At 52.9% G+C, this 13,566-nt stretch overlaps 1 protein-coding gene across 1 annotated transcript; it reads right to left on the bottom strand.

The window, feature by feature from the left end:
• Positions 1-472: 472 nt before the first annotated feature.
• On the bottom strand, positions 473-12,468 carry LOC128269056 (uncharacterized). Its single transcript, XM_053006402.1, has 4 exons — positions 12,436-12,468; positions 3,225-3,600; positions 1,390-1,558; positions 473-662 (listed from the first exon to the last, which is right to left on the bottom strand). The coding sequence occupies exons 1-4, from the start codon at positions 12,466-12,468 to the stop codon at positions 473-475; spliced, it is 768 nt and encodes a 255-aa protein (XP_052862362.1).
• Positions 12,469-13,566: the final 1,098 nt, after the last annotated feature.

The following is a 13,566-nucleotide window of genomic DNA, read 5'->3' as shown; positions in this document are numbered from 1 at the left end:
ATCGAATAGAAATATTTATTTGTATGTACAAAAACGTCCGACCAACGGCGTCCTCGCGCACCTGTGTTGTGTAGTCTTAGCCGTACAGTTCCGTCTAACCCTATTGTTTTAATAACTCACATTAAACCACTAGCTACGCCATGTTCTATGTTCGCCTAGAGCCCCGTTTCCGGGGGCCTGAGCCAACAACTCCCCCTATGGTTGGCTCGCAGAAGTCGCAAAAGTCGCACAAGTCGTTTGTAGCCTGTAACTGCCGTGTACTCGAGTCAGAGAACGAGTTTAATAATTTAGTTTAAACACATGCGCACGGAGCGTCTCCGGGCGTTCCGATTCGAGTAGTATTAACAGCCGTTTCTCTGTCGTTCCGTGATCACTACAGTCCCATTGCGCTCAATGGATATACCAGCCAGCCGTACTACTCCGTTTTCGTGTTCCCCCGCTGTTTTGTAGATTGCTGGCGCGCCGGGTAACCTTACGGAATGAAGTTACCGCCCGCTTCCCGGGGCTTGTCGGTGGCGTATTTCGGCTTGCAGACGCAACCACTCTCCACCAGCACGTAGTCCTGGCCGGTCAGCGTGACGGGCCCGAGCGGGATCACCAGGAACAGGTACGGAACGTACGTTTGCGTGCACTCACCCCGGACTACGTCGCACTCCGATGACCTGTGGATGTGAAGCGGAGAAGAACCGGTAAGCATAGGCAAATGGTAATGCGTTGGCGCGAAAATGAAAGCTCTCGATCGCACAGTGAGCGAAAATCGGTCAAGTTTAAAGGCCACCGGCGGCAGAACCACCGCAAAGCCGAAAGAGGTGCAGCACAAAACGGGCATCGATTACAATCAGCGATATGTTAATGTCGGTTTTATATCGAAAGTGCGCTTGCGCGCGCATGCTTCCACGCTGGCCACGGTCAAGTTTCTGGTTTCTTTGCTAACCCCGAACCCCAGGGCGAGTAAAAGTTAACTTTCCCATCGACCTGGGCAAATAAAGCAACCGACCGACCGTCATCGTGCCAAATGGTGAAGTCGAAGAAAGCCGTCACCAAAAACTTGCCACTTAAGCGCACGCGGCCCAAGTTTCGTCGCTCACGTTGTTTGCATAAATAATGGCGCCAAGTGGCACAAACAAACCGCCGGAAAACCGGAAGAAGACCGCAAGTAAAAGGTTGCCAACTTTCGATCGATCACGGTGGCGGGGCCACTACACGACGACGGTGGAATCCTCGGGCGCCTTTACAACGCCTCGGTGCCTATCGGTGCTGAGAGTTGTTGATTGCTTCATGAATATATACAATAAAAAAAACCAAAACTCTATACGTGGATTTTCTACATTTTCCAGGCGCCATCAAGGCACTAGCGTCCTGAGCACGATCGCCGGATTCGGTACTTACTCGCACACTTCGAAGACAACTTGCTGCAGCAGATCGGGGAACTTCTGCACGATCGTGACCGGCTGGCCGGAAGTGAGACTGACGCCGTACATCGGGGCCGTGGTGTTGTAGCGGGTCTTGCAGAGGCGCGACGGTGTATCCCGGCACTGGGTGCTGTCCAGCGAGCGACCTTCGGTGGACCGAAACAGGAGCGGGAACGGAGAGTACAGAAAACAGTTTGATTAGCAGAACGTGACTCGTCCGGGAATGGATTAGATTGCCAAAGTAAAATTGAAAGTTTGCCGACGACGGCACAGCGAGAAGCGATTTATGTTCTCAAAATGGGAGCCCGCGTCGTTCGAGGAGGAATTTCAACGACCATCGTTACCGTGTTCGATACTAACGAGTTTTGGTTCAAAATGGCGGCCTGCCGCCCATTGGACTCTGATCAATTTACGCGCGCGCGTACGTCAAACAGCACATTGTGTTGAGAGGCAAACGCCTTCGGGGTGTCGCAACGCTAACCACAAAGTAGGCCCTGTCGAGTCAGAAAGAAAATTCTTCTTCATTAGCATCATACCCACGGCCCATTAGCATCTTTGGCCGCCCGATGTTGCGACATTCTGATGGTCAACTTTTTCCCGTAACGCGACCGATGACGCGCCGTCGTAACGGTTTCCTAGAAAGTGGCCACCCTTATGGCGCCCGCCCCATAGCAACAGTTGCTTGAAACTTTTCTGTCACCATGCATGATTTTCATCCGGCGCCATCCAAGTGTGCTGTTGATCGGGCATGAAATGAATGAACCGTTGAGAAGCGACGAATCGGTTAACCCAACGTGTTAAGCCGCTAATTGTTTCACCTTGGCAGTGCACGGCCACTTGTTTCAATTCGCGTGAAATTGCCAGCATTCCGCACGCACTTGGCACTCTGCTTCCTAGTGAAACGTTTGGCCCCATTTGGCCAAAGTGGGCTTTTGGCGGGTGTACTTAATTGCTAGCTAGTGACGGTGGACAAGTTAACAGATCGTGACTCATGGATGCATTCTGCAAGAAGAAACTCGCGTTGGCATTCCCCCGGGGGGGCGAAACAATGGCACTGCAACACGGAGCTCCTCGGGGAGCGCACTTTCGACACTTTCTTCTGTCTGGCGGCCCGACGAGTGGTCAGCACACCGGGGCGCCCTCGCCTCGGCCTCGAAATTAATAGTGAGAACTGTGAAAATACGGCCCGTTAGTTTCGCTTTTTCCACCACCCACCGACACAATGACACGGGTGAAGGAAAGTGAAGTTTTCTCGCTTCGTTCGTTCGCCGGCCGGCCGGCCGGCCGTCCGTCCGTTCTTCGGTCCAGTGGCCGGTTAATTTCATTTTCTTCCGGCACGCGTGACGTACACCACTTCCCGGTCCCGGAAGGTGTTTAAAAGACCTTTCCCCAAAAGTGAATGCTTGACCGCACGTTTCGCCACTCTGGCGCCTTTTTCCACCCTATTTCTTCAGCTCTGATTTGTGGATGGTTGTTAGCGCCCCAAGAGTACACGCTGCTTGTAACAAATTTAACACTTTGCGGCAGACGGCCCGTTGCTGCATCCTGTTCGGTATACAGAAGGGCCTTTGAATTGTTTTTACGGTTTCGACATCCATCCTAATGATGATGGTTTCACTTCTCGAGGAGATTCCGTTATTTGTCTTATTGGCGCCAAGCACTTCCTTTGGTAAAACAATGGGTAACTCATCGTAATTTAGATCGATATCGATTAAACTGATCGTAATTTAGTTGATTTGGAAGAGCCGGCAAAAGCCCACAAAATGGATATTGATTAGTTGCCCGCGGCGTTCGATCCTCTCCGTTACTTACTGTATCGTGTCCGGGCGCTCTCGATCGAAGCGGCCTCATTTGCGTCACCGTATGCCTGCAGCAGGGCCCGCTGGGTGAGCTTTGGATCGAGCGTCGGCAGCTGGCTCATGCGGCCACGCCGAGACGAACCTCCCGGGGCCCAGTTCGAGAAGGTGCGCGCCACCATGCCCGCCGGATACGGTGCGTTGTTCGGTCCGATGCAATTCGTGCTGTCGACGAGTGCATCGCCGGACAGGTACTTCAGGGTACCGCTGCTGGAGCATTTCTCTGTACCACCGGAACCCACGCTCGGACCGTCGGACCAGAGCGTGTGTGCACGGGCCGATGAGCCGACCAACTGTGGACCGTACGCGGGCAGAAGCAGAATTGTCACGAGCTGTAACGGAACGAACAATTAAAGCAATTAAAATATAGGTTTTTTAGAGGATTAGTAGAGTTAATAGACAAAAATGCTAACTCTAACCAAAATGACTAACTAACTCTCTCTCACTCTCTTCCCATACGGAGCACGTGATGGGCCAATTCACATGGCGCCCCAGCACCCATCAGTCAGCGCCGGGCGCATTCGCGGCCTAAATTGCGAAATGAACTGGAACACCGCCAGAAGTCCGGAAGTGCACCCAACTGGAACCGATTGCATGCAGCAACCTTCTTCTCTCAGCACCGAAGAAGACAAAAAATATCTCCGCACCTAAATTGCCCGCCTTCAAAACAATGGCCCTGGGCGGCGGGCTGGCCAAAGTACTTCGGATTTCACACATTAGCTCGGCGGCTTCTCGACGCACAGTTTTGCTCCCGTTTCCGACGGCCCGATAAGATCGGGCCCCCCGCCGTTTTGGTGAGTGAGAAGGGCCGTACCAAAAACCCTGCCACTAGGCCACCGCTGGCGGGCCGGAAGCCGACCGGTGTGGCGGGCGGCGGGAAAATTATTAATATTTTGCGTGGCGTCAGTTAAAACCATTCAGCCATAATTATGCTGACATCGTTTTTTTGTTGGTCGTGCTGCATCTCACAGTTCCCAGCGGCCGCACCGGTGAGGGCACCGGATTTTTGCGCCATTACCGGCGCGAGGGAAAGGAAATTGCTCTCCACGCACACGCACGCGAAAGAAAGAAAATCCCGGTTCCCGGAAATCGGTGCGCGCCACACTTAACACCTTTGCGCAAAGGGAGCCTAATGCGCTCTAAATGGTGCTGTTGCGCCTCTTCTTTTGGGCTCTCGCATGAAGTTAGATACAATTTACCCATTTCGGTCCTATCTTCTCGTACCGATCGCGGTCTTCTGTTTTTTTTTTTGCGAGGGCTCTTCACCGTCGGGTTTGTTTTCCCACCGGAAACCAGTGTTCAGAATTATCGCGCGCTGATTTCCGATCAGACGATCGCCAGCTGGCAGCCAGCCCGGCCGTGTTCCGGAGTGGGCCTCATTACATCACGCCATTTTGCGAAATAAGCCGTAAGAACACCTTTTCTTGGCAAAAAAAACCTCCTCAACAGGTCTGCGAGAAGAGCCACTGCCGAGTGGTGCTGATCGTACTGGAAATCTTTGGCGTTCGGTCGGCCGGTCTGCGGCTGCACCTGCCGCCGGTTCGGGTCAGTAATTGCCCGGCCCGGCTTCACTATCTCGCCACTGAATTTAAGCTCTTTAATCCGTTCGTCAGTTTTAGTAACTGTAAATACTAGTTATCGCGCCGGACCGCAACGGGGCTCTCCGCAGCGTGCTCTCGCGAGATTACGCAAGAGCATTCCTTCGGAACCCGTTAAGTGTGAGCCTTTTTTTAATGGTGGTTTAATAGCGGTTTACAGGTAACATTTGTTTTAACACTTTACGGCCGTACGCGCTACGCTTTTGGGGTGTTTTTAATCGTAATAGTTGTGAATGGTGCGCATCTGTTTCCGGCTGATACGGACACGCATTACCCTTAATGAGGTGATACGAGTGTTTCCCTGGGGGCCTGGTCCGGTGCGAGGTCATGCGGCGAACGCGGCTCTTCAACTGGGTTGAATATGCGCTAAACGGACCACGCGGGCACGCGATGTGGTCATTTGAAAGTTTCGTTTCGTTCGGCGACACACTTTTTCCTCGTTTATCTCGGAAATGCGTTCACGATTAGATTTTCCGGTGACCGCCTCGGTCCAAGACGCTGGCCAGCGAGGTGCCAACGACGATAAAAGAACGGACACACCACCACCGAAGTGGCAGTGGCGTTGGCCAATTGAAAGCTTTTCACTTACAAAGTTTCCCGCGGGAAGGCGGTCCCCGCCAGATTAACAGCTTGTCACCTTCACACAATGGCGCTGATTGAAAAACCCCACCTTCGGCCCACCAACCCACCGGGGAGGCCCGGACCGGAATTAATGTGCATGCAGCAGCGCCAGCAGCAGCAGCATGCCAACATGGAGAGGTACATGCTACACGCTATCTGCGCACCAGCCGTGCGCCGATGGAGCGGAATGTCATCGGTTCCCGGCGGCTCACGAACGTCGGGACCCGTTCCCGTTCCACTTCCCAGCCCCGAAGCTGGCCGGTATGTCACCCTGCCGACCGACGAGGCTAAAAGCGAACGAGACCCGGAACAACACGAGGTGGTCCCCCTAGCGAAAGGGAACCGGTAGCGGAATAATCCGCTTGACACGGCACAGCTTGGGCACCGAATCGATTTCGATGGCGGTCGGCGACGGGAAGCTGGCTTTTCCATTTCAATGGATACTTTTCCCACTCGGCGGAGCCCAACAGTCGGAAGATCACCCTCCGCTCTCGGCTGATGGCGGCAAGGAAAATTTCTTCAACAACCACCACCCGTTGCTACCAGACCCCGCTTATGACCCCGTTTTTGCCGCCCCGTGAATGCATTCTTCGAAGGCACTGAGTCCTATACGGCTGGTGGAGCCACCCCACAGGCAGCACCTCACCTGCTATGTAACCGAACCCGACGCCGACGCCGACGACGGTACCGATAGGCTCCACGAGAACCACGCTTCTGCCATGGCCAGTTGCCGCTGGTGGTTTATGCAAATGGTGAGAAATTCTGCACCATAAGAAAGTGTAAGAAGTGTAATTTATGAGCTCCCCGATACCGGGTGGTGGAAAGAAAGTGTTCACGGCCGGATCAATGAAAGGCCAACAGAAACACACACATTTTTTCCCGGATCACGTAAAAACGGGACTGGCCTTGGAAAAGAGAAAATGGTGTGTGCCCGAACGACCTGCAATTTGTGCTTCAACGGCCCTCCGGGGCCATTGGGGTTGCGGTTTGTTTGCATTTTGTTGCTGATCATTTCGCTTTCTTTGGAGCTTCGGTTTGTTTTCCCTCGCCAATAGAACAATGGCCGATCGTTACCATGGAAATATGGCTTTCCATAAAATGCAAGCTGCGTCTTCCAAGCGATGACACTCCGTTTGAGCGTACGTTACGCATCTCCACCTCTATCCGTCCGTATTGATAAACCCAACGCAGAACCGGAATCAATAATTTAGGACCCCCCGGTTGTGTGAGCCAAAAATTCTCGAGCAACATAAGTATGCTAATGGACCGCTCCGGCCGTTCCGGGTGCGTGTTAACCAATTTAACGTGCGCCAGCAAACGGTATCGGCCTATTAGGGACCGAGATTCTAGCGCTGCACATCTCCCGAGGGAGCAGACACAAAACATAAACCCCCGGCCTCAGACGCTAAGCTCGCTAATCGTGGCTCTCGATCTCGTCTAATCGATGCTGCGCGTGCCTTCGCGCGCCCGCCCAATGAATGGGCCGCGGCTTGCTGGGGCCATGCTGGGTTGCCCTGCCCGTTCCTAGTTGCCTAGGTTGGCCACGACCAACCGACCAACATTCGGCGCGGTGCGGCCCGGGCACGTTCCGGGTTCGGGTTCTCTCGCCGCCGCGGGTAACGCCAGGCGGATGACCCATTTTCGCCGACTTTGCCTCGTCTTCGTCGATCTTTATTATCGCTCTCCGATTCTTCCGTGCGGCGGGGTCATGGTTGGCCCGCCGATGTCGTAAAACTTTCCAAACCCACACGCCCGTCCACGCGAAGTAAGTCAGAGATAAAGATAAAGGAACAACAAAAATGCGTCTACCCCCTCCCGGTGCGTGTGTGTGTGTGTGTGTGGCCGATCGGACCCGAGAATGAATGGCGCGAAGAAACATCTCACTTCGGGGATTTGGGTCAGTGACAAAAAGGCGCTACATCCGCGGCCACGGCCCGACACCATTTGGGGCGGGCATAATAAGAACGGTCCACGGGCCGAAGTTATGCAAATGAAACGCTCCCCTCTTGGGCCGGGTGTGATGCTAGACAGCACTTACGCGTAGGAGTATGAGCCATTGGACCTCGTGAAATTGGCGACGATCCAAGACCAACTCGAACAAAAAACCGGGTGTTCCGGTCCAGGGTAAATGAATGATTTCTACGGCGCACTGTGCCGTTTCACTTTGGCCCACTTACGCAACCGCCGGCCAGCCTGCAGGAGGTTTGTCACTTGCTACAAACCCCGGGTGCAGGCCGCGGATTGCGGAGAACGCAGAACCTTTATCGGCGGACGGAGCGTGATTCAGGCGGGCGATATATTTAACGGTACCACCGCGGTGGTACTGGCAGCTGGCCATGTGTCAGCGCTGCAAGTTTAACGGATCTTTCTCTCCCGTTCGGCGCAAAGCGGACCGAAGCACCGACGATGGCAGCCGATGGGACCTAACTCATAATGTGTGACAAATGTCAGTTTTATTGGAGCCCGGAAAGCTGATTAAATGAAACGAGAACCCAGAATGTAATAAAATACCCCCGATCACCCAGTCGTCGCAGCATTTGAAATTGTAGCTATGGTGATTCTCATCGATTCTCCACAATCCACAAACGATCCACAAACAGACATCCGGAACGGCGGAAGACGAAAAATGTGACCGAAAACCGAAAAAAAAACCGGGCCCCGAAACCGATCCGCAGCTAACGTGACGCGGCGTCCGAGCCAATTTAGATAACGGTGCACGGCCAATGATGCGGCACGATAGGGATTTGCAGTCGAAAATTGGTTCGCCAGTGTGACCGACTGAATCGGGGTCACACCCGGGCCAGCGTGTCCACTGTCCGTGGCACTACTAGAGGCTTTTGGAAATCTAATAAATATTTGGCCTTTGATTCGTCACATAAAACACCGATCCATCAAAAGACTTGGTGCGCGGGGAAGGTAAGCGACAAACCCGCTTTTCGCGCTGAAACCGGAGCCATTTCTCTTGAGTTTCCACTCATTCAGTTGCGACACTTAACCTGCAATCTGTCATGTTTTCCGCCTCATGCCGTGGTGCCCCCACTAACGATTCGCAACCTTGAAAACTCTCTGGCAGCGACTTTTTCGAGGCTATGGCGCCCAATGAGCATGCTACCGGCATGAACTTGACCGTGGCTAATGTTCAACCTTGACGCAGCCTTTGACGAGTTTAAGCGCCGGCAGCGCTGCGGGCCCGCGGAGGGGTTTTATTTTTTTATGCTAGCGATTATTAAACCATCCTTTTGGTGGAAGAAACAGAGAAAAAAGTGGACTGTTAAGCCGGCGATCACACGCCCGATGTTGTGGTGGTGCACTCATTTGGGTTGTTAAATTCCTGTTGCCGTGCGGTCCAAAGCTAGCGATCGGGGAAAAAAATAAGTAACTTAAATGAAATCCTTCCACGAACCGGCGGAGTAGAAAGTTGAACGGAGCGGGTTTTCCATGGCGCAGCGCAGCGCGTGATAGAGAGGATCACGTTTCACGAAATGGCAATTCGGTGGTATGTTTGCAAGCAGAAGATCGTTTTATCTCGTGCAATAAAAGTAATTTGAAAAACAATCCCATGCGTATCACTTTCCTCGCGAAGATGAGCACGATCGGGTGATAAATAAAACATTTCGGGCCAGCTTTTCCCGTATCAATTTATCGCCCCCCGCTGGGTTTCGGGTTTCGCACAGCACAGTGGAGAAAACGTTGTTTATAAATATTGCAGCGTTTTTTTTAGCAGTCCTCACTTTCTGGCCTGGCCCATTTGGCACGATAAAAATGGATTAGTGCAATTTAGCCAGGGCAAAAGCGGTGCGGGTGCGGTGACAGTGTTTTCACTTCTTACACACGCGTGGCGAAAAAGTAGGTTGTCGTCGTAGAGAATTCGTGTCCGTGGCGTCGTGGCGAGGTTCCACAGTCGGTTGCATTACCCGATTCGTTCGTCCAATTCAAAATTTCACTTTCGCCCACTGCGCCCTCGCCAAGGAACCTGCTGCTGCCCGTGTGGACGTTCCGTGCACGAACTGCTGCTTTGGGTCAATCGAAAGCAAAATCCACGACCAGCGGTCGCGGTCGTCGCCGTGGTCCAGCCCATCCAGATTGGCGCCGTGGTTGGCACCGTAATCGATTATAAATGCTCCCAAACGTGCCAATCTCTCCGTGCCACCGGGAAGCATTTGGCTTTCTTTTGTGCCCACTTCCTTACACTTTTCTTTACACTTTGCTTGCCCCCGCTTGCGGATTGCCCCGTACATGGGCAGTGTGCTGGTAATCGGATCCCGAACTGGCCGACCATCGACAAACTCCGGTCCCGTGCGATCGCGACTGTATCGATCGATTGAAAAGTGAACGGTCCCCAAATAGGGTCCCGGTGTGGATGATTTGTCGGGGAAACCGATGGCCTACTTGCTCACGAACTGTCCTCGATCGTTTGTTTGCTTGCGATGGCGCTTTGGTGGCTCCCCACACATGTTCTTACTTCTTTCGATTCTCGTTTTCATTTCGAGCATATCGTGAGCATCAATCATAAGACCAACGGTGGATTCGTCACGAATTGTTTCCGAAACAAACATTAGTAACAGGAGGCTCGCGTATGGCATCGATAAAAACTCGTTTGGTAACTGTTTAAAGTGACCAATCACCGCATCGCTGCGAGCTGAGGCCAATGTTTCAAGAACATAATGAGAAGCATAAAGTTTGAAGCGTTTTTCTTATTTTTAATGGAAAGTTTTTTCCTTCTGGGGAATAGCAACGTCTGCAGTTTTATATCCTTTTTCTGACCGTGTCTTCTCAATACAGTTCCTACCCAACGGAAAAGGGTGTTGCAATAGACGTTGGCGCAAAACCCCACTAAAGCGGCGCCTGCCCGCATGAGATGGCCGCCAGTGGTTTTCTTTTGCCAAGCACACCAGCAGATTGCGGAAGATCAACGTTCACCGTGCGACGTTGTTCGCCTTACGCGGGTCTGCCTGCTCTGGCGATCTTGAACTTGAAAGGAGTCAACCCTACATAACCCGATCGGCTCGTGCAAGTCGGAGAGCTTCAAGTCCAGTTCAAACGAAGCGAACCCATTTTAGGGCGATCGTGATCAGGGTCATCTGTCATCGCGTCCTCGATGCCAGCGCAGCCAGACACGTACAGTTTTCCCCTCCCGGGCTAAGGGGTCGTCCGGGTTTGTGGGACCATCCTTCGAACAGAACAATCCACCATAAATTTATGTTTGTGTGTTTGTGCGCGTTCACTGCAATCCGCTGCACCACAATGCGATCGATGCCTTCCGCCCGGTGTGCGTGTCTTTCCAATGGCCCCTGACGAAATCAACGGGCAATGATTTTTTTATATGCAAATCACAGTCCACACGAGCCCACGATCGCCTTCAAGAAGCGCCATATTTTACGGGGAGGCCCAGGCGGTGCATTATCTTCCTGTTGGTTCAATCACAATGGAGGGTGGGCGACGAAAATTATGGTTTCCTGGTCACAGCTGCGAACGCGCGGAGAAAGTGAACCCAGATCCGACCGATCGACCTATGCAATGTTGCAGCCATGGTTCTCTCTTTTTAATGATGTTTTTCAAACAAAATGTTCCATCCTAGACAACAAGAAATGCATTACAAACAGTGAAATCCGATCAAATAGTTCACTCAAAATTACTCTACCTAACTGACCACGGGGATTTCGATTAGCGAATTGGTTTCCGTCAGTGGTGCTGCTATCCACGCAAGTCCTACTTAACGTTTGCCATTGATAACTTAATCCCCCGGCCAGTATCGCACCGGCCTCCTGCACCAAATGCCGATCGGCAGCTGGTGTAATTCACCGTGGTTTCCATGGCAACGGCCCAACTTAACCTCACACGGTCATGCTCATGTTTCGACGGACGAAGAGAAAGCTTCCCCACATTTCGGTCAATGCGGGACACGGAATGTTGGACCGCTGCCGCTTTGACGTTGAATCATCATAGCGCATATGCCGCGCAGACCAGACCGGGCCGGGCCAGGAGTTAAATACTTTTCATCAACACCTAATGAATGATTCACTCTGCGCGCCACCTTTTGGCGGCTACTTCTTCACTCAACGCCATCCGGACTGACTGAGGCAGTAAACGAACATCAGCAACATCGCCGCCTTTTTTGGTTGGTGGTCGGGGCTTGTTGGTCCGCGTGCCTTACTGACTGACTGACTGACTCCGACGCAGCAGCGTCATTAAACGCAGCTAATTTTCCTGCAATTTTTTTGATAAAACATCTTAAAAACAGGACCTCCACTTGCGAGCCGTAAATGAAAGTATAAAATTTATACATGTTTGAATTACAGAAACAGATACTGCAACATAATGCGCTTCGGGCCGATCTTGAAGCGCCCCAAACGGAAGGAAAGCCGAAACGGAAAAGTCACGAAAATTCACCACGCTCCGCATCCGCTGCCGCTGCCGCGTGTACGGAAATTGCACGATGAGAAAGTTTCATTATGCTTGCTGATTGGGGGGATTTGCTTCTTTTTTTTTGTTATTGCTCGTCTGCTACAAGCCAATGTTTTTGGCCGATGGCACACGCTGTCGGTGGCTCCGGTGATCCCAATTTTCCCAGACACGCGCCCTCGTGCCCTTCGCATCGGTACCCCTTTCGGTGCGCAGCGTGTTTGGCACGAGAGCGAGCATAAGCGACCGGACCCCGGGACTCGGCGGGCCACAAATAGTGCGTAATTGGGTTGAGTGCTGTAAACCGGTGAAACAAATTAAACGAACTCAACCGGCGAGTGGCCCCGGCGCAAGAGAGGTTCCTGCGCGCGCCACTGCACCGTGCTGAATAGATTGGAGAAATCAGCTTGAAGCGGCAGCGGCGCGTACTTGGGGCTTGCGTTCGGAGTAGGGTGAGATTTTCTGGAGTGGCCACTCGAGTGCTTTCGACGAAGCGCGCGATTCCGAGCCGTCCGACAGGTGGTATCATCTCCTTATCGTACTTACTTGTGCCAAATAGCATATCCATCGTTGCTCCATGTTGGGGTTCGCCTTGGCCTTTTTGTCTTGAGCTGCTTCCGCCGGACCGGTGCGGTGCTTCAGGACTGGTGCGATCGGTTGGCGAGCGGCCTGAGAACGTCGACGCAGGCAGACACACAGACCGGGTCCGTTCCCGTGAGGGCAAACCAACGAAAGTAGTACCGTCTAGGGGGTTGAGTCGGGTTTTGCTTTCGAGAGTGCCCGCGAACCACGGAAGGCTTGGAAGATGCGAGCAAAAACGCGTATTTCCTGCGTACAATTTTCAGCAACAGCAGCAGCAGCACAACAACAGCACACACGTCTTGCTGGCCAATTATGCGCGCCCAGGGTTAATGAACAGGGGCCGAGGCGAAGCACAACGCTGCGCCGTATTTTCCGCACTCTCGAGTGCGCAAGAAGAACGCCTAACCTCACACTCGCGAGTCTCACTTTCGTCCCGCACCTGTACCGGCCTCCGGCGGTCCCGGGTCAATTACCCGGCTGCTGGTGCGCAAGGAGTCACACGCAGCACGCAGCAAGGAGCGCGGCGCACTCGGGTGCGACCGGGGCGAACTGTTCTGGATTTTGCTGGACCGGATGAATTCGGTTTGTCGCACGAAGTTTGCTCGACAGCATCCACAAGAGAGTCGGTCCGATCGGGCGGTGTTTTAAAATGGAAGCGTTCTTTAAACCACCTGCACAAACTGTTGAGATCGAACTCAGAACAAGTTCAGGGCGCAGAAAGTACGAGATCTAGAGCTAAGAGACGCTGCACGATCGGTTCGATGGAAAGAGAAGCCAACGATCATCCCGCATCGGCCACAGGGCTGAGAACGAATCGATGCTGACGGTGCAATAAACCGGGAGCTTCCTTTTTCTCTCACCGCAGCAGGTACCGGAGTCGGTCGAATCGATGTGAGCTATCAAGGGTCCTTTTTCTGGGCACACTACCGGAGGCCGCTTCCAACGCCAGCACAAGCAAACGCACCGCGCACTTGGTCAACACTTTCTGGGAACGCAACTTGCCGATCGTTCCCAACGCTTAACCGGGCGCCGACAGAGGATCGGAATGAGTACGAAATAGGTATGTGTGTGCTGAAGAAGGAATGCCACAAGAAG

The sequence above is a fragment of the Anopheles cruzii genome, chromosome 2 (genome assembly GCF_943734635.1).
Source record: "Anopheles cruzii chromosome 2, idAnoCruzAS_RS32_06, whole genome shotgun sequence".
NCBI lineage: Eukaryota > Metazoa > Arthropoda > Insecta > Diptera > Culicidae > Anopheles > Anopheles cruzii.
This window is presented reverse-complemented; position numbering and strand designations above follow the sequence as displayed.